This window comes from Strix uralensis, chromosome 7, assembly GCF_047716275.1.
Source record: "Strix uralensis isolate ZFMK-TIS-50842 chromosome 7, bStrUra1, whole genome shotgun sequence".
NCBI classification, from domain to species: domain Eukaryota; kingdom Metazoa; phylum Chordata; class Aves; order Strigiformes; family Strigidae; genus Strix; species Strix uralensis.
The window spans coordinates 2599499-2624430 of NC_133978.1; the positions used below are offsets into that span (position 1 = coordinate 2599499).

General features: G+C 40.8%; 1 protein-coding gene across 1 annotated transcript in view; it reads right to left on the reverse strand.

The window, feature by feature from the left end:
• The window catches only part of PCDH15 (protocadherin related 15), a 460117-nt gene that overhangs the window by 110323 nt on the left and 324862 nt on the right, over positions 1–24932 (reverse strand). Inside the window, exons 20-22 of the mRNA XM_074874163.1 lie at positions 22431–22736; positions 21082–21306; positions 3627–3743 (exon numbers count right to left, since the gene is read on the reverse strand). Coding sequence (XP_074730264.1) covers positions 3627–3743; positions 21082–21306; positions 22431–22736 — 648 coding nt within the window. The remainder of the gene's footprint in view (positions 1–3626; positions 3744–21081; positions 21307–22430; positions 22737–24932) is intronic.

A 24932-nucleotide genomic window follows, 5' to 3' on the forward strand; every position in this document is an offset into this window, starting at 1 on the left:
TAAACAGGATTGTACATTCAGTGATTTTGATCTCTCTCTCTCTCTGCATGTGCATCAATTTTTCCACAGAAGTAGAAGTGATCCCCACATCTTTCAAATATAAACCACTCAAAACCATATAAAAGAAATCCATATAAATTTGTGAGGAAATCACAAGAAAGGAATCTGGGAGACATAAGCACTTTAGCCAGGTTTTTATTCTGCCACTCTCATACCACCTAGAGATGGCCGTTACTACCCACTGTGCAAAATATCACACAAGCTCATCCGTGAACAGACAAACGTAGAAACTGGACAAGTGATAGTGACAGAAATGTTAGAAAAGGAGAGAGGTCAGAAGGGTTTGGGGTTTTTTAAATGAAAAATTTAAGTAACTTTGCATTAGGAAATGCTGATTCCACAAGGACTAAGAATTGTTATAAATATACATTAATCGGTTTGTGGACTATTTTGTTTCCTCCAGTATTTCAGTGATATCTGAGACACGTTAAATCCAGGGATCGTAAAATGGAGCTTATATCAGAATGGGCAAACACTTTATCAAAACCAAAATATCTTGTAAGGTAACAGATACTATTGAATAAAAGCTGCACAAAGACCAAGTTAAAAAGTGATTCTCTAGCACCAATTAACAATTATTCTTCTTCTATCCTCACTAACCCATTTACGTCACAATTTCCATGGAACAGAAATTCATCTTCTCGCCCAGTTTCATTGATCCTTAATATCCTTTTCTGCAGATTTTTCTCAAAGGTCAGTATGATAAACCTGCTAGGAGCAAAAACATACTGGTGCAAGGGGCAGAAACAGATCCATAGAACTGTGACTGATTAATATTTTAGATTTTTATTGTGGTAATCAAAAAACTGCACAGTTTCAACAGTCATGCACAGCCAGTTTTTCTCACTCCTCACTGGCAGATCACTCTGAAGTGACCCCACTTGTGATATGGGCGGAGTGTTACCTTTTAAATTATTTGCTGCTAACTGCTGAGGATGAGAGCTCTTGAAGGGAAATGGTGTTTTCTACCTCCCTTGTTCCCAAGTCATGCCTAGGGAGAGCAACAGAGAATCTTCTCCAGCTAAGCAGCATCTGCTGAACTCCCTGAAATGCTGAATGCAATTCAGACCCATTTATGTGCAGGTAAGATTTACTAGTTTGGTGATAGCACTCCAGCAGTACAAGTGCTTTATTCAGGAAAAATCCTAATAAAATGAGCTGATACCTTTGTGCAATACAAACTTATGTAAACATAAATGTAAACATAAATGTAAACATAACCCTTGCAGGCTTCTAATGCCACCCAGAACCTTTGCCCACTTGGATCTCAATTTCCATTCTGTAATCGCCAGGTTATTGCACCTAACATATGGAGGAGTAAGACATTCATGAAACATGACAGTAGAAGTCATTCATGGAGTAGAATCGAATAGTCTTAAATCAATTTAAAAATTGTTTTCTAGCAACTAACTATGAGATCTGAACAATCAAGCCTACTTCCCCCTGCAAATCATTGTTTCAAACTGGACTAGATGATGGTGGAAAGCCAGACCTGGTGTGCCCCAAGGAACAGTGAAGGAGGTCAGACAAAAGCACTAGACTTCCACAGAGCAAAAAGGCAGTGGGAGCATGAGTGTAGGTAGGGCACAAAAATATGAATGTTTACGAAACTTTCTGAAGGGCTACCACAGGGACTTCTACGTTTTATACTTCTACAGTGCTACTAGAAACATATCCCCTTGCTTAGGCATAATGGTTTGAGCCCAGGTGATGTGGGTACAAGTCTAGTTAACCTTGCACGTCCCTGATCTTCAAGGTGCTGCAGCTTGTCACCTTTATAGCAACTTCCTGGCTTGGAAGACTTCCACCCACCTGCAGATATACCCCAAGTTTGTCAGGAACTCTGGCCAGCCTCTGTCCTGGTAGTTAAGATTTTTTACACAGAAATAGAGATCAACATTTGAATCCTTCAGTCAGCAGAAGGAAGGCAGCCTAGGCCTCTAACATCCCATGGAAAGGCTTTTCCCAGCAAGATTAATATAACAAGATGCAAAAGGAGGAGAGCAGGCACTACCACTAGATCATCTTTCTCCTGCTGCACGCTAAAAGCTATGAGTACACCTAGATGTGTCTTTGAAGGAGTGTAGGTGCCTGCCATGAAGAGAACAGTCCTAGGCTATGCATTTTTTAAAGCATCTCTAAAGCAGGACACTAGAAATTCTCATTTGTCTCTACTGATCGGTCTAATACATACACATGCGGACTATTCTGCTTTTAATTAAATGGATTTGTGATTAACATGTTGGCTGGTTGGGACCCTATTCTAATGTGCCTGAGCTCTATGGAAGGAGCTTTACACACACCTCGGGCTCCATTCTGCAAGCAGAGCACTCAAAATCAGGCACCAACGCCTCTTATACAACCCTTCAAATTGTCCAGGACTCGCCATTTAAGGCACATCTCTCCACTTCTTTTGTTTACTGCTCAAATAATGTCTATGTTCTCTGCTGCTGCATTCCTTAAATACTCTGCAGCACTATTAATTGATAACTACTGCTATTCATTACCTATTTGATGATACTACTGTCTTTACTATACTTTAAACAAGCACTAGTCCAGACCTTCAGTTGTTATAAACTAGCTTAAATGCCTCCAAGTTCATCAATACCCCACTGATATGTATCACCTGCAGGGAATTTACTTACCTTGGTGTATTAGGACTTTTTACAAGGGGATAGCAGGACTGTCCTTACAGAAACACTGCTTTAGCATTTCTGTCCTTGGGTGGTAAATAAATTACTATGTAATTTATTTAGCTAAGCTACAATTGATTTGTGTCAAAGCACTGCCATCAGCTTTTAATGTGCATGGCACATTCTCTCTGAACTCTTCTCCCCAAGGATTATTCTCCTTAATATGCCAAACACTAACAATTAAAAATTAAACCTGGCTGGCAGAACATCTTTGGCTTTTATTGTCCTCAGTGTATCATCTGGTCACCAATGTTCATCAACCTCTGATTACAAAAATTGATATTACCCTTCAGAATAGCTAACAAGTCAAAAATACGTGCCCAGATCTGTCAATCAAGTGCTTCACTGGGGAACAGCGATAAAAGCCAGTGGCAGAAATAAACCTTATCCCCACAGCAGCTGCACTTGGTTCAAATACCACACATCCAATAGGGGCTGGTTGGTGAGCTGTACAGTTCCACGTGATCCTGTGATGTCTCAGACTGGAAATGCACAAGGACTGCAAAGTCAAGAGTCTTAAAGTTGTGCTTTGCTTCCTCTTTAAGCTGCAGAACTGTACCAAGGACAGGCACGGCTTCCCTTCCTGCCTATTCCTCTTATTCATCTACACTGTGAAGTCGGATAAAGAGCTTTCCAAAAATCTTCCTGACAGAAAGGAGCTGTACCACTGCTTTGCCAGCTTCAGGAACAATCACTGTAAATGCAGCCTCTGTCCAGAACGACAAAGGAGGGGCTGACATAAAAAGATACATGAGTTACTTCTCTGTGAAACTCAGAATAATCACCTTTGTTGTTGAGAGAGTTAGATCGCTTAGGAGGGTTAAAGATTTGTCCCTCTTGGGTGAAGAGTATTAACAGAATCTTTTTGCTTACCGGAGGATCTTGATCCTCAGCTGAAACGGTAGTGATAACAGTGCCCTTGACTGCATCAGGAGCAACCATTCCCCTGTAGAGCTTTTTGCTAAATACTGGAGAGTAATCATTCATATCCTGCAAAACATAATTAAGAGTTTAGTTCTGAAGTTCAAACAAAATTATAGACGTATTCACAACTGTTTTTACAAACTCTACCCAATCACTCCTTCTTCATTAGAAAGCCTATTTGCCATTCACAGTCTCTCTTGGCTCTCAATTCCATTACCACTGCATAAAACTAGCACACAAGGGGAAGGTGCCAAAGTTTCAAAAAAAATATTCACGTGAGACAGAACAGAAGGAAATTCTGCAGAAAAACACACACTCTCACACATAAACAAAGCAGAAATTTCCATGACACCTGTTTCTTAAGCAGTGGGCCACAACATGGCTTTGATAATTTTCTAAAATGAAGGAGCTGCTGTTGCTTGCCAGTGTTTGTTACCTCTAATATGCAAGAAATGAACAGAAAATATAATGTCAGATTAGTATCAACACCTCATGAGAGCTGAAGATGGTGTTCCTTAGACTGATATGTACGTTGTCAAAAAGAAGCTTCAAAGGCTGGCTTGTATCAGCAATAGCGTGGCCAGCAGGGACAGGGAAGGGATCTTACCCCTGGACTCAGCACTGGGGAGGCCACACCCAGATTCCTGGGTTCAGTTTTGGGCCCCTCACTCCAAAAAGGCCATTGAATGACTCGAGCGTGTCCAGAGAAGGGCAACGGAGCTGGTGCAGGGTCTGGAGCACAGGTCTGATGGGGAGCGGCTGAGGGAACTGGGGGGGTTTAGTTTGGAGAAGAGGAGGCTGAGGGGAGACCTCATGGCCCTCTACAGCTACCTGAAAGGAGGGTGCAGAGAGGGGGGATGAGTCTCTTGAACCAAGGAACAAGCGCCAGGACAAGAGGGAATGGCCTCAAGCTGCGCCAGGGCAGGGTCAGACTGGCTCTTAGGAAGGATTTCTTTGCAGAAGGGGTTGTTGGGCGTTGGAATGGGCTGCCCAGGGCAGGGGTGGAGTCCCCATCCCTGGAGGGGTTGAAGAGTCGGGTTGACCCAGCGCTGAGGGATCTGGTGGAGTTGGGAACGGTCAGTGTGAGGTTCATGGTTGGACTGGAGGAGCTTCAAGGTCTTTTCCAACTGAGATGATTCTGTGATTCTGTGAGTTAAGCCCAATTTCATTGACAGAGTAGTGTGTGTATGCACATACGCACACTTTCACACATATATATGTGTGCACAGCTATATAATGTGTATATACCTTCATGGGTACCTCCTTGTTTGAAAGATGTAACCTCACCCAAACATCAGGCTTCGTGGGATTGTGCAAGCTGGCACTAAGTTAGATGCAGCAGTCGGATGCACATGGCTCTCGGTGACATGGTGCCCCATGCATCAGCAGCTGCAAACATTTAGCAACTCAGCCAGCATCATGTTATTAAAAAGGCATTCATTCTGACTGCCATAAGTTGTCAAAAAATAATTTTTTGGTCAAAATTCTCTCACAGAGAGTTATAGACAATGTATCTGTATGTTCCTTTAAAAATCACAATCTTTATTCCACTAATAAAACTGATTTCCAGGTTTTTTTCTGTAGAACAACCTCCCTAGCTTGAATTCTACCGAGAACAGATTTATTAATTTTTGCATACTACTACTTCCATTGTTTTGCACATATGGATAACATAGATTAAATTTTCTGGGTTTTTTTTCAGAACAAATAAGCAGCATCATATGCCTTAGCACACAAGACTGGCTTTACTGATCCACAAATGAAGAGCAGACTTTTTTTTCCCTTTAAAGCAGAATATGTGCCTGAGCTCTGGGGGAATACAGGTGCCAACCACCTCTTAGGTAACCCACACAAACAGAGTTACACAAAGCTTATACAATGATGCCTCTACCTGTTGTCACAGCTCTTCATGCTGCAAATGCAATATGCTGATACTGGCTAGCATGCTATATTACACAATAATTTAAAACATTTGTCCATACTTCATCAGAAGAAACAACAGTATAATAAACATCTACTAAAAAAAAAAAAAAAGACTGTTACAAGCCTACGTAGTAAATGCCTGAATAATTAATGCATTTTGTTGGGAGGTCCACAAACAAATCCTATGAGGAGAGATTGAAGGAGCTGGGACTGTTCAGTGTGAGGAGGAGAAGGCTGAGGGGAGACCTCATCACTCTCTACAGCTCCCTGAAAGGACATTGTAGAGAGGTTGGTGCTGGTCTCTTCTCACAGGTGATTAGTGACAGAACAAGAGGGAATGGCTTTAAACTGCAACAGGGGAGGTTCAGACTGGACATTAGGAAAAAATGTTTCCCAGAAAGAGTGGTCAGAGAGTGGAATAGGCTGCCCAGGGAGGGGGTGGAGTCACCATCCCTGGGTGTGTTTAAGGGTCATTTGGATGAGATATTGGGGGATATGGTGTAGGGGAGAACTTTGTAAAGTAGAGCTGATGGTTGGACCCGATGATCCAAAGGGTGTTTTCCAACCTGAATGATTCTATGAATTCAACTCTTCAAGGCACTGGAAATGCTTTTTCTCCAATTTTCAGATTTTCAAAGAGACAACTGGATCAACAAAAAGTAACTACTAGGCAATTCAAACTAGGAGAGAATTCAAATGAAAGCATTTCGGAAAAACATTCAAACTTAAACAGATTAGCATTTTTTGCATGGAATCACAGGCATTGAATCTTATAATTTCAATTTTTTAACCTGTTAGCAAGAAAATAATTTATTTAATCTGAGAGTTTAATACCCGGGACTATTTTACATAAACAATCTTGTTTCTCATGATTCTTCAAAGTGACATCATGCTTGTAAAATAAGCTATCACTTGTTCCATTTTGCTCCCAGTAACTCCACTCCATTGCTGTGGCAAAGAAACCAACATCATACAGCATTTTCACACTGTAAGACTCCATTCACAGCCATTCTACCTCAAAGAAAAGATGGGGAATTACTTTATTTGAAGCAGACACAAAGTAGTTATGAATACAGAAATTCTAGGTATGGAATATTAAAAATAATCTCCTGTATGATAGGAGAAATGTGATACAACACTACATGCATAGTTCTTACAACTGTGTAAGTCAGTGCGTTTGGAACTGTTGTGGTTCATAAACCCTGGAAGTTTTCCCGTGAGATACACAACCTTTTAAAAACTGCATACACACAGAGAAGACACCTTCTGTCCTTCCATATGAAGTCTCCATCTGGGGTAATGACCCAATACTATGCTCATGATAACTCTTCTTTTTTTTTTTTTTCAGCTTTTACTTCCCATGATCAGGATGCTTAGGATCACCTCCATGAAGCAGGTGAAGTTTCTGAAATAACCCAGCATTTTATCTGTACTTATTCATTTATTTTGAATCCATCTCTCTCTCTGTGCACCTGCAAATCCACAACCATATCTAGTCTTTTTTCTTTGGTGTAGCAGCAAGAGATCACACTCTGCTGTTTGCTCACTGGGGGGGGTGGGGGTGGGGAGAATCAATGTGTGATGTTTTTGTTATCTTCTGAATACCTTTATGTGACCTTAGCGCCTGAAAATCTGTGATTTAAGGTACTGGTAAGCATAATCCTGTTCAAAGATGATACACTACATCCTCTGCTATCGAAAATTACTAAGTCATCCTACTTAACGCACCTATTTTTCAAGATACATGGATCAGTACAAAATACACAGGAATACAAAGCAAAGCATAAAGTAGGACACAGAAAGCCTTCTGTCTCTCTAACTTATCTTTCCTCTAAGACAAGCTTTATGCACAGCTGTGCCTCATAAACCTTAGTCGAGCCGACTGAATAGGCACCAAATGTTTCAGTCATAACTAGACAGAACAGCTCCACGTGCTCTTCTTCTTGGCTCATGTCCTCCTGAATCCTAAAGCAGCTACTGATTTTTTTTATAGCAGAGTTCAAGCTTAAATGTTTCCACTTTTAACAAAATAAAAGTTCCCCATACGAATCACCACAGGTCTTCTCATTATGCAGCTGCAGTTAATGCACTTCAGAGAGCAAGACTGTCATTACAGACAGATGACCAAGTCTCATGAACTCATTGTAAATGTCTACAATGAGTAACTGTTAGAAGCAGAATGGGGATTTTTTTGCAGACAGAAGGTTTAACATGCAAAACATGCAGATGACATGGAAATGGGCTTTTTTTGGTTGTAATGCTTGCTTTATTCTAGTAAAATTCTGGTTCAGAGGTGGTAAGAAGAAACAACATATCTGGGTAATTACTGGTAGAGTAAACTGGGATTTTGTTAGAGATGTGTTGGAGAAATTAATGTATTATCATCTCCTTCAACTGGTATAATTTGTCTTTACATATTATGGGCACTTAAAGGTATCGAAAAGGTCAGAAAAAGAAACTATTGATTTTCTGGCAAAAAAGCACCACACCAAGGATGGAATACAGTCCAGATCTGATTTGGTTAGAGTACAGAAAGAAAGCATGTATTTTCTGTGAATAGCTCAAGAGTTCATGGGCATGATTCGCCACATCCCACCCCCTAAACATGTGCCCCGTAGTCAAGGTTCCCAATCTTATTTTCTTCATTCTTAAGTCAACTTAACAGTGAGTAGTGTTCAGCATTCCCTGACAGATACATAGATAAGAGCTTTCAGCTTTCCATCACAGAGGGACTTTGGGCAAAAACATAGTATTTAGAGAAAGTACTAGGCTTCTGTTATTACTAGAGACCAAAGACATAGACATGTTTTTGCACAGCTAAATAACTGAAGATTACTCTTCTGCTGGCTTCTACTTAAAAAACCACTAAACCTGACTTTGCATAGAAACAGATGCAACACATGAGCACAACCCTAACCACAGGTTAGGAAGGGAGTAGTAACCTTCCACACAGTGGTAGTAGGAAGTAGTGCAATCACCTGCAGCATCTTACAACTGTTCACAGTTCATTGCTTCAGTCATATAAATCCAGGCTGCTATTAACTATGAGACACACAAAAATATGTAAATGGAAAATTTAGGTAACGAATTCTCTCTCTATATCACTTTAAAATACTTGTGTTGGATATTCTGACAGTGAGGTAATAGCAGCCACATATTTATATATAAATACAAAACAGCCTTTGTGTCACTGCTTATCTAGCTGCAGACTTATATTTTTATACAGCTTTGTTTACAAAACAGAGTGGAAGTCAAAGCATAAAAACCCCAAAGCTTTCTCCCTATCGTAGATGCTCTTTATCTGCCACTTTTTGTTTGGTTTTGTTCACATTGCTCACACTGGGCAGCACATAAAAGCAGAACAGGACACACTCTTACATCCTTCCCTGGCACAAAGATTAAAAATCAAGTGTGAAGAAAGCTATGGGAGAAAATGCTCAAATACTGTTGTTCTTGAGAATCCACATTACTACCTTCAAAAGCAAATGAAGACACATTAAGAGATTTCTTGATGTCAATTCGTTAACTCAGACATCGCCCTTAGCTAGTGAATGATCCCACTTCCTGACCAACTTCCTTACCCTCTGAACAAGATCCACCTCACTCACAAAATTTAAAGGGTTGCTATTTCGCAAAAGGTTTGTACAAAACAAATATTGACCTGTCTGCAAAGATTATGAAGATGCTGAACAAAAATGCTGGTGAACTAAGATAGTCATCTAGGAATGCCAATGAGGAGAAACAAAGCATGGGGGAGGAAAGGCATTAGGGAGGAAATCAATATGTAATTTAAAAATGATTAAGACAGTCACTAGGTGTAATGCACTGATACCAGGTGCTCGTAAGACAGGTGGTGACCACCAGTGTGGGAGGGCAATACACAACTAGAGCAGAAGAAGAATTCCTGCAGTACAGCATTCCCAGCATAAAATTAACTTGTAAACTTAAATGGACTTTAGAGACTTTAATATATTTTTGATTTGTGGGGACACCAAGAGACCTTTAATGCTTTTACTCCACTAAGTTAAGACTAGAAACATCTAACACCTGGGTGAAATAATCCCTCTTCTGCCTCATTCACTAACCTGGGAAACACAAAACAGAATCACAGAATCATCTAGGTTGGAAAGGACCTTGAAGATCATCTAGTCCAACCGTTAACCCAGCATTGGCAATTTCCAACTACACCAGATCCCTCAGCGCCATGTTGACACTACTCTTAAACACCTCCAGGGATGGGGACTCCCCACCCTGCCCTGGGCAGCCCATTCCAATGCCTAATGACCCCTTCTGGAAAGAAAGGCTTCCTAATATCTAGGCTAAACCTTCCCTGGCACAACTTGAGGCCATTCCCTCTTGTCTTATCACTCATTACCTGGTTAAAGAGGCTCATCCCCCCTCTCTGCACCCTCCTTTCAGGGAGTTGTAACAGGCGATGAGGTCCCCCCTCAGCCTCCTCTTCTCCAGACTAAACAACCCCAGTTCCCTCAGCCGCTCCCCATCACACCTGTGCTCCAGACCCTGCACCAGCTCCGTTGCCCTTCTTTGGACACGCTCAAGTAATTCAATGTCCTTTTTGGAGTGAGGGGCCCAAAACTGAACACAGTAATCTGGGTGTGGCCTTACCAGTGCTGAGTCCAGGGGCAAGATCCCTTCCCTGTCCCTGCTGGCCACGCTAGTGCTGATACAGGCCAGGATACCATTGGCCTTCTTGGCCACCTGGGCACACTGCTGGCTCCTGTTCAGCTGGCTGTCAATCAACACCCCCAGGTCCCTCTCTGACTGGCAGCTCTCCAGCCACTCCTCCCCAAGCCTGTAGCGCTGCTGGGGGTTGTTGTGGCCCAAGTGCAGCACCCGGCATTTGGCCTTAGTGAAGCTCCTACAGTTGGCCTCAGTCCATCGCTCCAGCCTGTCCAGGTCTCTCTGCAGAGCCTCCCTACCCTCGAGCAGATCAACACTCCCACCCAACTTGGTGTCATCTGCAAACTTACTGAGGGGGCACTCGATCCCCTCGTCTAGATCATCAATAAAGATGTTAAACAGGAGTGGCCCCAAAACCCAGCCCTGGGGGACACCACTCGTGGTGTCAAACTTGGATTCAAACGTTTGCCTTCTTCCTTGCAGCGTCAGTGGCCCTTAGCTTCATCTGAGGTGCATACAGCGTGGTGTGTCCAGTGTGTGCAGCGCAGCACGGAGAGCCCAGACCCGCGTGCTCACGGGCAGTGAGCAGAGGCCACCCCAGCTCAGCCCCTCGGCACCTCCGGGATCCTGGAGTCACCAGGATTTATGACAGTCTTTGTCACAAACTGGAGCAGTCCCAGTGTTCCTCTGACTTTGCAGTGGATTCTGCAGATCCACCACCCCAAGGATCGAGACGTGTGTATGGAAATAATATCCCACGCTTCAAAAATGTAACCTGAGCAGCAAAGCCTAGGAAGGCCAACTGCACCAAGAGTTGCTATGGCAGTTCCAGGATATTTGGAAAATCATGCTTGAAGGAAGGAGCTGGACACACCAGGATTACAGCTCCTTCCTGCTGGCTGCTGAGAGCAAGGAAGCTGTGATGAGCTCAGTATGCGGCCCCTTCTCACTCCAGTGAGCTACAGCTCATGACTCTTACCATGTTTCAATTGATAACATGCAACATTGCTATCAGACTTGTCTGGTTTGAGTATTACCGCTAAACTAAAGACTTTCTAAAGAATAATAATTTTTTTTGAAAACGTGTTTTGGTAGAAATCTTGGTTTGTAAGAGAAAAATAAAGAGTAAAAACTTAATTCGTCGCCAGCTACCTCCACACAAACAGAAGCATTTCCAGATAACTCCAATATATTTGATATATATTTCCATCTATATACATGTATTTATGTATATATATCTATATCAGGCATAATAATTTGTGCAAATGCCCTTTTATCCTACAAAGGGAACCCTGTTACTGCATTGAAAAAATTGCTGCCTTTAGCTTGCAGTGCACTAGAGGGCAGCCCTACCAAATAGGAGCAAAGCCTCTCCTCCTTCAACGTGTTGAGGCACAAAAATCAACGTGTTTTACCCTCTCCAAATTTCCTTCTTATGAAAACAAGGTTATACTTTTTTACATCTAGTCATCTAGGGTTTGGGGTTTTTTGCAGCTTACAAAATCAGTTTGATTTTTTTAATTCCTGGGGGTTTTTTTGTGGATTGTGACCTAATTATAATCAAATATTGATTATTTATTAAAATAACTGTAATTCCATGACAGCAAAATCTAATTAGTAATTGCTGAACAGTTCCAGAGGGACAAATTCCTGTGGAAGAACACCAAAATCACAGATGCTGTTGATTTATCTAGACCACTAAGAGAATCATCCTGTTTAGATGATTTTTACCATTGTCCACAGAGTACGTGTGTAGAGGTGCCTACCTGGAGAACCTGCATTACAAATGCAATTTTACACAAAGCTTTCCTTTCCTCTTGCCTCTCTCCTCCACTGCTAAGCAGAAAGCATCCTACCAGAAAGATTCTAAAAGTCTGAGGAAATATTTTACTCTCCTGTTTCTGACCTGTTGAAAAAAAAACCCACTCATTAAGATTGTTAGGTTCTTAAATATTACATTTTCTTAGTTTGTAAATACTTACATAAAGGGTTTGTAAGTACAGCCATGTGTTTTTCGTACTGCTTTAAGACTGCATTATTTGATTACACCTGCTGATACCAAGGTTTCTAGTCAACTATATCTAAGTGGAAATTAACATTCCCTTGCTATAAAAAACAGCGTGACTGAACAGTGTCTGAGCCAATAAATGCATATTAGGCATTTACAGCTCTTGCAGTCTGCTGGCTTTTATCACAAGTGTAATAAATAGGAAAAAAAATGTATTTTTAAAGCGATCCTTCTTTCACTAGTGTTAAATGTACGTAACGTAATCCCACAAAGGAAGAAAGTAGAAAGGTTTACTTCAAAGCATAGCATATGTCACACACTGGAATTTTCAAAACTTCCCAATCTTTTTTCTACAACTACAGATATGTATCTGCAATTTTCTGCTGTCATTTTGTTTTGAACATCTGCCACTTAAGTCTATATGTGCCCATTAGCAGAGCTGGTGGCTTCCCATCTGAGCTGCCTCCAAGTGTTTAATAATCCCCTGCTGTTTGGGGACTTCCAAGGGCACATTTAACATTCCTCCAGTATAGCTGTGAAACTGTCTTCTACAGAAAGGAAAGGGGTCTTTCGGTATCATTGTACTTGAAAATCATTATTCCTCTTGTGCATTCTTTAACCATAGAAAGATGTCACTCAACACCTTATTTAAAAAAAAATCCAAGATATTTCAGTACTAAATAAGCAGAATGAAAAAACCCTAAAGACCATGAGATATCGCAGCCCTAAGGGCATCCACAGCCCTTAGCGGCCAATACCAGCCTCATCTAGGCCCCCAAACACCCTGCCCCTGGGCCCAGGACCCCATTTCAGCCCACTCAGGGCCCTCAGTCCTGCTCCAGTGACATCACAGGATACCAGTCTATATATAATCAGTTTAAATACGTCTATATAAATACCTCATTGCACCAGATACCAGAGTATCAAGAACTTGAAGTCCCTTCCCATTCTTTATGTATTCTCTTGGCCTCTTATAATAAACACTTACCACCCTTAAAGGCATTCTCCTTTAAGATTCATATATCTCACCAGCACATTCACTCTCCAAGATACACAACAAAGTCTGCAAGCAAACCTCTCTTTGTGAGCCTACATTTTGATTTGCCAAGGTATCGTTTCAATTTTATATTTACATTAAGTCCACTGAAGTAAGCCACTGCTTGAAAACTGCTCCTAGCTTTGCCACAAGTATATGAAATATCTTTTAGATTTATGCATCAACCAGAGTGACTAATTTAGAAGGACTGAGGTCAGAGAAGCGAGCAATGCTGAGTAACTTTGAGGATTAAGTCCAAAATTTTTGTGATGATGCTGACAAGATGTTATGACAAACTGTATGAAGTGGCACTTTGAATTTTGTCTGTAATCGGGTGCAGTGCTTCTTTACACAGGGTTTTTTGAAGCTATACAAAATAGAAGCTTGTTAACATGGTATAACTGCCTCTTTTTCATATTTAGTGCTCAGCAAGCCCTAAAGTAGCTCATAATATAAATTAAGGTATAATATTCATAGTGGAATATACGAGGCAATAAATGACTAACAGATGATTGAACAGATAAGTTGAGATTGAAAAAAAAAAAAAAACCATCTGTTTACTGGCACGGTAGTCCAACACCATGCCCGTTATTTCATTAATGCCACTAGAAAAGAGATAAATAAGCAGTTACATCTTGGAGGCAATACAGCTCATTTTTTTAACCTTCCTGTAAATTATGTGCTGCTGCTGTGCTGGACCGCTCTGTTATTCTTGAAATGGGAAATGGCTTTCATTACATGTTAGAAAGGAAGGAATAACTTCATGGATGTAAATTTATTGAAAAAACATAACTTAAATTTTATTTTAGAAATATTAGAAGCTGATGACATGTGTTCAACCCTTAACTGATTCACTAATGTCTTTTATCTTCCATGTATCCTTCATTACCTGTATAATTTCTGGCAGAAAATCTTCATTATTATTGTAATTAAATCTCACCATAACACGCAATCCCAACATAATGAAGCAATGATCTATTACTGCTCACCTGCTCATTAGAAACAAGACTTGAGTGAATTTCTAGTAAATACCTGCAGGAAGAGAAAGCAGTGGCAGCTACACACCTGCATGGCTATTTAAACATCTGGTCGAGCAGGGTTTGAAGCAAAATGTCCCCCCCCTCCCTAAGGACAACCTGTGGATCCCTCTTCTCCCATTCTCTCCTAGTGATAATTTAAGCATTTTATAGAGGCTAAAGCCACTCACTCCCCAGCTCTCTGCAGCACTAGAGTAAACGTGCTCTGTGAGAGGAGAGTGTCCTGCTGTAACATTTTATTTCAGCTGTCTCAAATGCTGGGTTCCTGCATACTTGCTCCAACACACCTTTATTTTCTTTGCTTCGCAGTTGGCTCTGGTTATTTGGTTTGAAAGAGTGATTCATCCACAAACATGCAGCTGCTTCTAACCCTCCCACCCTAGAAAAGCAAACAAATTATATTTCTCCTTGTTGTGATTCAAGGTTTAGGCGGTCAGAGGAAGGATGGGAGCTTGGGTAAGCAGGTTGGAGCTCTGCACTGCTACAGCACCATTACAGCCAAGATCACGCTGTTTGCTTCCAACTCGAACATGAAGGACCGCAAGAGCAGTCATGTTGATGACGGACTATTCAGAGGAAGCAGGCCAGAGATAAAGATTTAGCTGTTACAGATTTTTGTATGGTTGGTTTGTTTCTATTATGCAAAGTTCCCAAGGAAGGGAAGACTTACATAGTGATTATGAAAGATTCAAATTCACCCCCACAATTAATACCAATCAACACATATAATGCATGATCTAAAGTGTACGATGACTTCTAACTTCCAAAGGCACACATCTCTTGAAAAGCTAGCTTGGCAGGTGAAGTTTGTATACTCTCTGATGATGGCAATATGTTTATTGATGTTCATGGTTATAGTTGGAAATTCATTGTATGTTTATAACAGTCCACTGGGATTAAGGCACAGTAGGAATTATATGTAATATTTGGTGGCTAGTCTCGTAATATTTTATTGCTAGAAACATACAGATCTGTTTTTATTTATTCTTGTTGCTCTATCACTTTGATTCATTGGCCAGAGATAATGCCTTCATTACACTACATACTCTACTTGAAAATCTAAAAAGAAAACCAATCCCAGAACACAGAATAAGAAAAAGCAATTATAACAAACAAGAGAGAGACATAAAGTAATACAAAATTAATGCTGGCAATAATAATAAGAGGAGGACACAGCATAAAATATGCAAGTACCTTACAGGCCCCACGATACAGAAATTCTTATAATATGTATTTAGGAACACATTACTCATTTAACAGCAATATAAACCGGAAAAAGGTTAGTCCTGATTCTGTTACGAAGCTCTTATTACCATAGTAATTGTTTCGAAATCCTAAATCCTAATAATAAGCACACCATTGGAACAGTAACGATATCGCTTCTTCCAATACTGGGAAACATTTATATTGTGAGGGGATGCCTGTGTGTACTGTAACATGCACTGCAGGCACTCTTAGCAAACAGTTCAGCTCTCTCTGACACTGAGTGAATGCAAATCTCTGCCATTCTCATGGTGAGAGAAATTATTTCTCGACAGTGGAATGTCGAGGCATAGTACACAAATTGTTTCTTGGGAGTTGCTGATGTTTTTATCCCTTAAATTATGTTTTCAAGACTACTAAAATTTGCTATGTCTACCCTGTATAATTATATATATAATTTTAAAAAATCCAGATAAAATAACAAGTTTTGTGTTCTTGGTTACAGATCAGATGACAATCATCAATTATTCTGGATGAACACTTGTGCAATCTCCCATGCCATCCCAAGACAAGATGCCTCATGAGTAGTTTCAGGTTAAGGTGAAAAGTTACGAAAACAGTGAGAGGCATCTGAGAACTGGGGAAAAAAGAAAAATCTCAGTCTTTTTGAGGTGGTTTGCATCTTTCTGGCAAGAAGAAATCAATGCCACTTATACTGCTCCTCTTCAATAATACCAGAAAGGATGCAACAATTCATTAATTTAACTTTGAAAGCAGCGCAAGATGTCTATATGATGCAAAGGGCCATTTGACTGCAGCAGAGGCTAATAATGTATTTCAATACTGACATGCAGGTAACAGATTAAGTTATTTTTTCTGCAGTGAGTATTCTGCTATGCGATCCGTGTTTTGATCAAGTTCAGGTAAGGTTAATACAAACTATTTGTAACTTGTCATGCCAAAGGCTGAAAGCAAGAGTCTAAAGCAAATCACTGTGTGTATCCCCCCTCCTCCTAGCCGCAAAGATCAGTGTGATTATGGGTATACCACACTGCTGCTCATTCTGTTTTATATCACATAAATGATATATGACACCATCAGATGTTGTCCGTAGTTTGTTAACAGAATCCTATTACAAAGTAAAAATTACAATCCTTTCGGTTAAGAGCTGGACTGTGAAAAATGACAAATGTTAACAGAGCAGCATAAACCCAAAAGGACCTGGAGACCTCTGTAATGCAAATAATGCTCTGAGGATTATAGGGACAGAATCCTTAACAGTTATGTGAATTCCCTGGACCCACTATTGCCTTAACGCTTGCTTCTGGTTTTCTCTCATTCAATTTATTAAAAGACTGCAATCTGCACAACTGTTATGTTAGGGCTTACAGTGTATCTGCACTTGGTTTATTTCCTTTTTGAGGTCACAAACACTGTATTAAAATAATTACTCTAATAACATCTTCTAACATAAAGTGAAAGCACATTTACCACTAAGAGAAAACAGGCACATCCAGTTCCTGGTCCCAGAACAGAAGCAAAAGACAGGCTGAGTGGGAAGGAACAGCTCCCCCAGAGCAGAGATGTACATCCCCATGCAGAAGCACCCTGACCCTGACCACAGGCTTTGACCTGGCCAATGGTCTGGCAGAAGTCATGAGTTTTAGAACCCCTTCAATTCCCTGTGCAGACATCTTAATTGGTCAGAAGAAAATTACAAATTACTCCAATGAAAGAGTGAACATGCTCATTGGGAGTTAGCTGTTTAGCCATGGCCTAAAGCAGCAGCTCGGACTGTGGTTGAAATTGCAGAGGAATAAAAGCCTGGATTGCCATCAGACACTACACTGGGCATGAGGCTCTAGACTGCTACGTAACACATATCATCTATGCCATTATGCATTCAAGACCGAGGGGTGAATTCAGTGCCTTGTAAACACCCTCACTGGGCTGCTGGACAGGAATCAGCTCCCTCTGTCACCTTACCCTGCTGACGTTGGCCCTGTACAAGGCGTACACTACCTCCATCCTCAAGGGAGTTTTAGTGCCTCGCCCCTCTGCGCTGATGAGGAATTTTCACCCCCAGCAAAGCAGAATCACAGAATCATCTCAGCTGGAAAAGACCTTGAAGATCCTCCAGTCCAACCATGAACCTCACCCTGACCATTCCCAACACCACCAGATCCCTCAGCGCTGGGTCAACCCGACTCTTCAACCCCTCCAGGGATGGGGACTCCCCCCCTGCCCTGGGCAGCCCATTCCAACGCCCAACAACCCCTTCTGCAAAGAAATACTTCCTAAAAGCCAGTCTAACCCTGCTCTGGCGCAGCTTGAGGCCATTCCCTCTTGTCCTGGCGCTTGTTCCTTGGTTCAAGAGACTCATCCCCCCCTTCTCTGCACCCTCCTTTCAGGGAGTTGTAGAGGGTGATGAGGTCTCCCCTCAGCCTCCTCTTCTCCAAACTAAACCCCCCCAGTTCCCTCAGCCGCTCCCCATCAGACCTGTGCTCCAGACCCTGCACCAGCTCCGTTGCCCTTCTCTGGACACGCTCGAGTCATTCAATGGCCTTTTTGGAGTGAGGGGCCCAAAACTGAACCCACTCATCGAGGCGGGGCCTCACCAGTGCCAAGTACAGGGGTAAGATCCCTTCCCTGTCCCTGCTGGCCACGCTATTGCTGATACAAGCCAGGATACCATTGGCCTTCTTGGCCACCTGGGCACACTGCTGGCTCCTGTTCAGCCGCCTGTCAATCAACACCCCCAGGTCCCTCTCTGACTGGCAGCTCTCCAGCCACTCCTCCCCAAGCCTGTAGCGCTGCTGGGGGTTGTTGTGGCCCAAGTGCAGCACCCAGCATTTGGCCTTATTGAAGCTCACACAGTTGGCCTCAGCCCATCGCTCCAGCCTGGCCAGGTCTCTCTGCAGAGCCTCCCTACCCTCGAGCAGATCAACACTCCAACCCAACTTGGTGTCATCTGCAAACTTACTGAGGGTGCACTCGATCCCCTCATCTATGTCATCAATAAAGATGTTAAACAGGAGTGGCCCCAAAACCCAGCCCTGGGGGACACCACTCGTGACCGGCTGCCAACTGGATTTAACTCCATTCACCACAACTTTTTGGGCTATCAGCTCTCCTCTTTCAGAACAAGGGGCAATATCAGTCTTTTCCCTTAACAACAAACCCAAAGTACATTGCGACACACTTTATACTTCTGTATTTCTTTTCACAGCCAAGGCCTGCTCTTCATCTTATTCTCACTTGACATCCAAGACTCTGCCTCCCTCTCCTGCTGCTCTGTGTCTTGAATCAACCATTCCAGGTGTCCTCGTGTGGATCCTTCTCGTCTCACACAGGGGTAGCACAAGGCTTTGATTTCAAGCTCCACCTTTCCCCCTTCTCATCCCCCATAAATTTTGTATCTGGAAAATTCATCTATAAGCCCAAGAGAAACCATTCTTTCTATTCCAGACATCTCTTATGACCAACGTTCTAAATTTCTACTCTCTGACATTTAACCCATTAATGACACCTGCCCAACAAAATGAGATATTAAAAATGTGTTTTCCACAAGCCCTCCTCCATTCTCTCAAATGCCACGCAAAAAACTACTGCTCTACTGTCACTCAAGGCTGGAACCCAAGCACCATCGTAATCTCAGCAATATATATAATATTTAATTATGTCCACTGATTTGTTCCAAAAGTCAGCCTGTGACTATGATAATACTCAATAATTTATTTGATTTATTTTCCTTCTCTTTTAAAATATAAGCTGCTCGTCCTGACTTTCAAGCCCAGTTCTGTCCCCAGCCTAACACCTTTTACTACAGAAATTGTTACTCCTGGCTCCAGCCCAGTATTCCAGTCTCTCACATACTGCTTTTCCAAATAAGTATCACCATGTTCCCCTTTTGTTGCTCATGTGTGGGAAGAGTTTCCAGGAAAACAAGAAACCTGTTTTTTGATCCTAATAATCCCTCTCTTAAAATCTCTGTTCCCACACCACCTCCTTTGACAAAAAACAAGCTGCTGTTACACTAAGGTCACCAAGTTGGCCTGTATCATTCCCCTATACCCTGTCGTTAATGAACACAATACAATCACAATTACACAGCTGGCTCAGTCCTATGATGCAGACTACAGCTTTTCTCCAAATACATTCCTATTTGAAAACAAGTACCTTTAAAAAAGGCAACAAAAACACCCAAACCCAATTAATTTAAAAATTCACTGTGCTAGGGAAAAGTTTCTTTTAGGAAAAAAACAGGTTTGAGCAACTTCCTCCTTAAAAGTATAACAGAAAAGGCTCAGGGAGTGATGTCAAAAACTATGTTTTTCTTTGACTGATTTGAAAACTGCCAGGGAAGAGCGCAGACTATTAGGAAAGAGGTGACCTGCATCTCAGTCTGAAAAATTTGGCAGAGACAGAGAGGTATTGTAGAAGCCTTCTAACAATGTCATCAAAGCTAATAATTGGAGACATTTACTGTCCCTAAAATAATTCCAAGCTCAGTAGAGACTGACAAACAGAATTACTCAAAATCATGTGGCAATTCATAGCATCTGCAGATACAGAGTAAGCTGAACCCGAGACTGATTCATATATGCTAAACACTTTCTGCAGACTTAACGTTTAAACTGAAGTTGTCAGATATGAAGTTCACATTTGTGAGCTATGCTTTTCTTCCTGCTACAATTTTTGCTTCTTAGCTAAAATACAAGCAATTAAACTCTCTTCTCTCCCACAGCTCACAGTTCTTCACGGACAAAGTTAACAAAAATGAAGAAACTGCACTAAAGGACTCAACTGACTGGCTCCAGAACTGCACCTTTGTAAATGGAAGGAGACATGATTTAAGGCACCTAAAATATCCTCTCCTCTTGGACAAAAGTACATCAACCAAACTAAGATGGGTAAGTGCTAATGTTTCAGCTACAAATGCTTTTCATTTGTGGATCGTTACCAAACAGAATACCATTATCCCCATATTTCTAGTGGGATAACTGAAACCCAGAGGTGATGCTGTAACTTGCTGCATGAAAATGATTCATTGTACAAGATCACTAAATAAGCCTGTTCCTTTGCAGCTCTGTATTTTCAAGCAGCAGAATCTGAAATATAGGATGTGGTGTGCCACATCAGCAGTCAGTGCACCTGAATGGTTCATAAAATTACAATTTATGAGAGCTTTAACTGAAACGTGATGGTGTCGTTTTTGCAAACAATTCTATTAGGTAGGTACTTCAACCTTTCGGGGATTCTAAAGGACTAAACGTTTATGTATGTCTCAGGTATTCTTGTACTTCATAAATCTACGGTCCAAGATTTAACTATGTAACTGCATACAGCAAAGTAATTATAGCTGTTTTAAAGTGTATGTTTAACTGAACACGTTGCTGTCAGAAAAAGGCAGTAGCTTCACACAAGTGAAAAAGCAGACAAGCAGTCACACTGCTACTGTGCTCTGGTGTTTCATCAGGACATCTGTAAGAGTTGATGAAGTATTTCGTAAGGAATAGGAGAGGGTGATGTCAACTGACAAGTTATTCCTCTTACCTTTACTCTCACCGTGACAGTAGCGAGACCAGGAGGCATAGTGCCCTTGCTATCGAAGGCTTCCACAAGAAAGGTGAAGGCTGCTTCTGTGTCAGAGAATGACTCATAATCCAAGGACTGCAAAAGCGATAACTCGCCTGTATGTTTGTTCAGTGCAAAATACTCTAGTACTTCCTGCGTCCGTATTCGATAGTTAACATCAGAACCAAGATCAATATCCTTTGCCTAGAGCATGACATACAGGAAAAAGAAAAAAGTACTTAAAACCAATCAAAATCCATTTTCACAAAAAGTCCCTACTAGATTTAAAGAACAAAAAAACAAGCTACTGCAAACAAACTTAATTTCATTATATTATTCTAGTAGTATTTGATGTACTTAATACTACTGCACAAACACAAGGAAGACAAATCCACTTAAGGTTTTAAAATCCAGAGATACCTGCCACAGGAAACAAACACAATATTTTAGTCAAGAGTCACTGGAAGCTCAGTCTGTTCTTGTTGTCTTCCCTGGGCACCTGCTAGTGGCCACTGCCAGGGAGGGGATGCTGGGCTAAGCAGATGTCTGACAGCATGGCTGGTTTTATTTCAAACCAGTATTTGGACAAAGAATCTTAACTTTCATCGGGATAAGGAGTATTATGCGATTGCTTTAGCTGTAATTTGACATTAGATTTATCTGCAGTCAGGTTCAGAGAAAACCATTCTTGCTGAAATTGTCCCAGGACAGATTCTTCTCATTAAAGGATGCTGACCAAAACTTCAGGAGGATATATAGACTGCTTACAGGAAGTGAATCTCAGCTCATCCTTGAACAATTAACTCTTAATTGTCTGAGTATCTTTTATAGTCAGTGAAGAGAAGACAACACATCCAGGTGCTCACTTTACTCCAGCTATCTAAGATAATGATCTTGTATTGGATTAGCTGCTTCTGGAAGCAACTGTTTATCTCCATTACCTATAATGTGAGGTTGGACATCTAGGCTTGACTTAAACGTCTAAATCAGTTGAGATTCCTACTAACGTAAATAGGTAACAGCAATATAATAAGCTGTCAAAAATAAATCAAAAGCACTTTAAATATGTAGAACAACATTCCAAGAAATGACAGTAGTAGTGTAGGTTTCCTTGTTCATTTTTTAATAATTGCTCTTATTTCCAAATGAACCTCAACTTCAAAGTATCTTTATGAACCTGTCTAAAGGTCATGTGTTTTTCAGTCAGTCAAGTGTCATAACTTCCCCACTGCAGTTTGCAATCTTTCAATGCAGTCTCACTGACCAGTTAAGTAAGAACATGCAGAACATTCACAAAACATCTCCTTCACTCCATAATGCTTTCTTACCTCTAATTGCAGGAAGACAGTGCCTGGTGGTAGATTTTCTGGCACACAGACATCGTAGGAAGCATTAGTAAAAACAGGGCTGTTGTCATCAATATCCAGTACTTTGATCGCTAAAGTTATTGTGGAACGACGGGGGTCCACAGCTCCATCTGTTGCTTCAACAATAAGTTCATAGTAGTCCCTTACTTCCCTGTTGAGTTTAACTGCTGTATAAATGCTACCATTTGATGTGATTCGGAAGAGATTGTTGAAGTTTGCCAAACTGTAATGAACTTGACCATTAACACCAGCATCTGCATCTGTAGCCTGAAGAAACAGAAAAAAAGTACCGTGTTTTAAGGCACATTTTAAATGCAGGGGACATACCTACATGGGAGAAACAAGGTAAGCTAGGGTAATATTCTACAGACTACTAATGCTTGTGTGGCTACTCAACATTTCTTGTTTACAGCAGCTTGCGTCCCTCCGATATTTTGCTGAAGATCCCACAGAAACAAATTTATTAATTTGCAGTGGCAGAAGGCAGGTTTACGGGATCCCAACTGGACTTCAGGAGAAGATACACATTTAGTTGCTCAACCTTGGACAACTGTGCACATAAGCTGAAGACAAACTAGGTGCTTTTGAAGTCAAGCCCTCAGATACTTCTAATGCTGAAGTATCTTCAGCGTTAGGTGGTGTCTGAGGGGAATTCTTATTTTACACTGTTTGATTTAGGTATTTCGTTGCTGCTCAAATCATCTCGGAGTACATGCTTAGATGAAAGATGGATGCAGTCAGCAGATAGCTAGAATGGACACATTAGAAATTTTCATTTCACTTAACAGGTTTGTCCCATTTAATGATATTTTAATCATTGCTCTCTGAAGAACCACTTAATTTTCTATAGTTTGTTTATTGTGTTCTTCAAAACCAAATGTTATCACATTTCATTCTTATTCTTCTACACTCAAAAGAGGCAGATGATTGCAATAGAAAACTGTTTTGATTTTGTTCAATCGACATCTTTGTTCTCACATACTGAACTAAGACTCAAATTTCAGTATCAGCCAAATAATTCTTGCTATTACATAACCGCCCCTATAGGGATGGACAAAATTCATGTATTTTCCCTCGAGCTACCAGGCCCTCAACATAGTCTGAATGCTGACCTGTTATTTTTCCTCCTTTTAATTAAATTATGGCATGATGAATAATGTTATGTAAAATTAAACAAAGGGCATTCTGTGAGCAAGGTATTTTCATTTATTTGACTTCATAAATGAGGCTACAGACAACTGGGAAGATCATAAGAGATTTTCACGTTTTGTTATCAGAACAATTGTCAGGAAGCTTCCATGAATGTTTAATTCCCATGAAGGTATTCATTGTAAGACTTTGTAATGAAACCATTTATCTTCCTAGAAATCAATTAAAAGTTAATTAAAATTGTTAATAAGAAAATTTCACTGTGCTTTCCCCCTGCACTACATCAATGTGTAAAGCAGCAATGGCTACAACTTCATAATGACAGTCTATGGATAACGCATCCTTTTAATTGACATCTTTCAATGTACAGTTGATTTGCTTAGCTTACAATCAATTCTATTTCCTCCGTAGAAATAACTGATTTGGGGCAGAAAGAACTCCTAGATGATGCACTGGAAAACCACCAGAAAGCTAGTCAGGGAGAAACGTTTAAAATATACAATAACAGACACTTAGCGCCATGGAAAGAAAAGCAAAGCATTGGAAATGCAGAGTAAATCACAGAGTTTCTGGATAAGACACTGACAGTACTACTCATCTTCACAAGACTTAATCTCCATCACGTGTGAGGTCAGTCCTCATACTTAGCCTCTAATTTAAGCCAAAGTCATAGCATAGCAATTAAATTGATACTAAAAAGTTGGCGCTAAAAATCAAACAAAAAAACCACAAAGATCTCCAAGAGTAATCTGAAATACTACTACCATTGGAAACTATGAGAACAAACCAGGTAACTTTTTTATTTAAGACTAATTTGGAAGTATGTTTTTAAATAGACAAACTTATCTTTTAGGAAAGTAGATTAAGATTACTTTCATATATATGGCAGGCTTTGCAATTTGGTTCCTAAAAACACAACTGTGTGTTGTAAACTCATTTGTGTACATCCTTGGGCATAAACATCTTTTCCACATCCTGCAGGACTGATTTGTTTCCACGCAGAGTAGCGGGCAAATCGTCATTATTAAATCCAATTAAACTAATTGTTACAGTACCACCATACGCTGGTGAGAATTCAGCCAAAGACATGCTAAGACAAGCATTAGCTCTGTGCATTTTTATGTATCTTAGTTCTGTGCTTCCACAACATAGGGCGAATTCAAATTTCAGAAGGATGCCCTGACTGAACCCTCAAACAGAAGTTTTCTGCCCTTTATCCCATAAAATTTCTACTATATGGATTCTCTGATTATCTATTAGATTAAAAAATCAGCTTTTCTCCAAGCTTCCTGCTCTACCCGTGGTGTTACACCA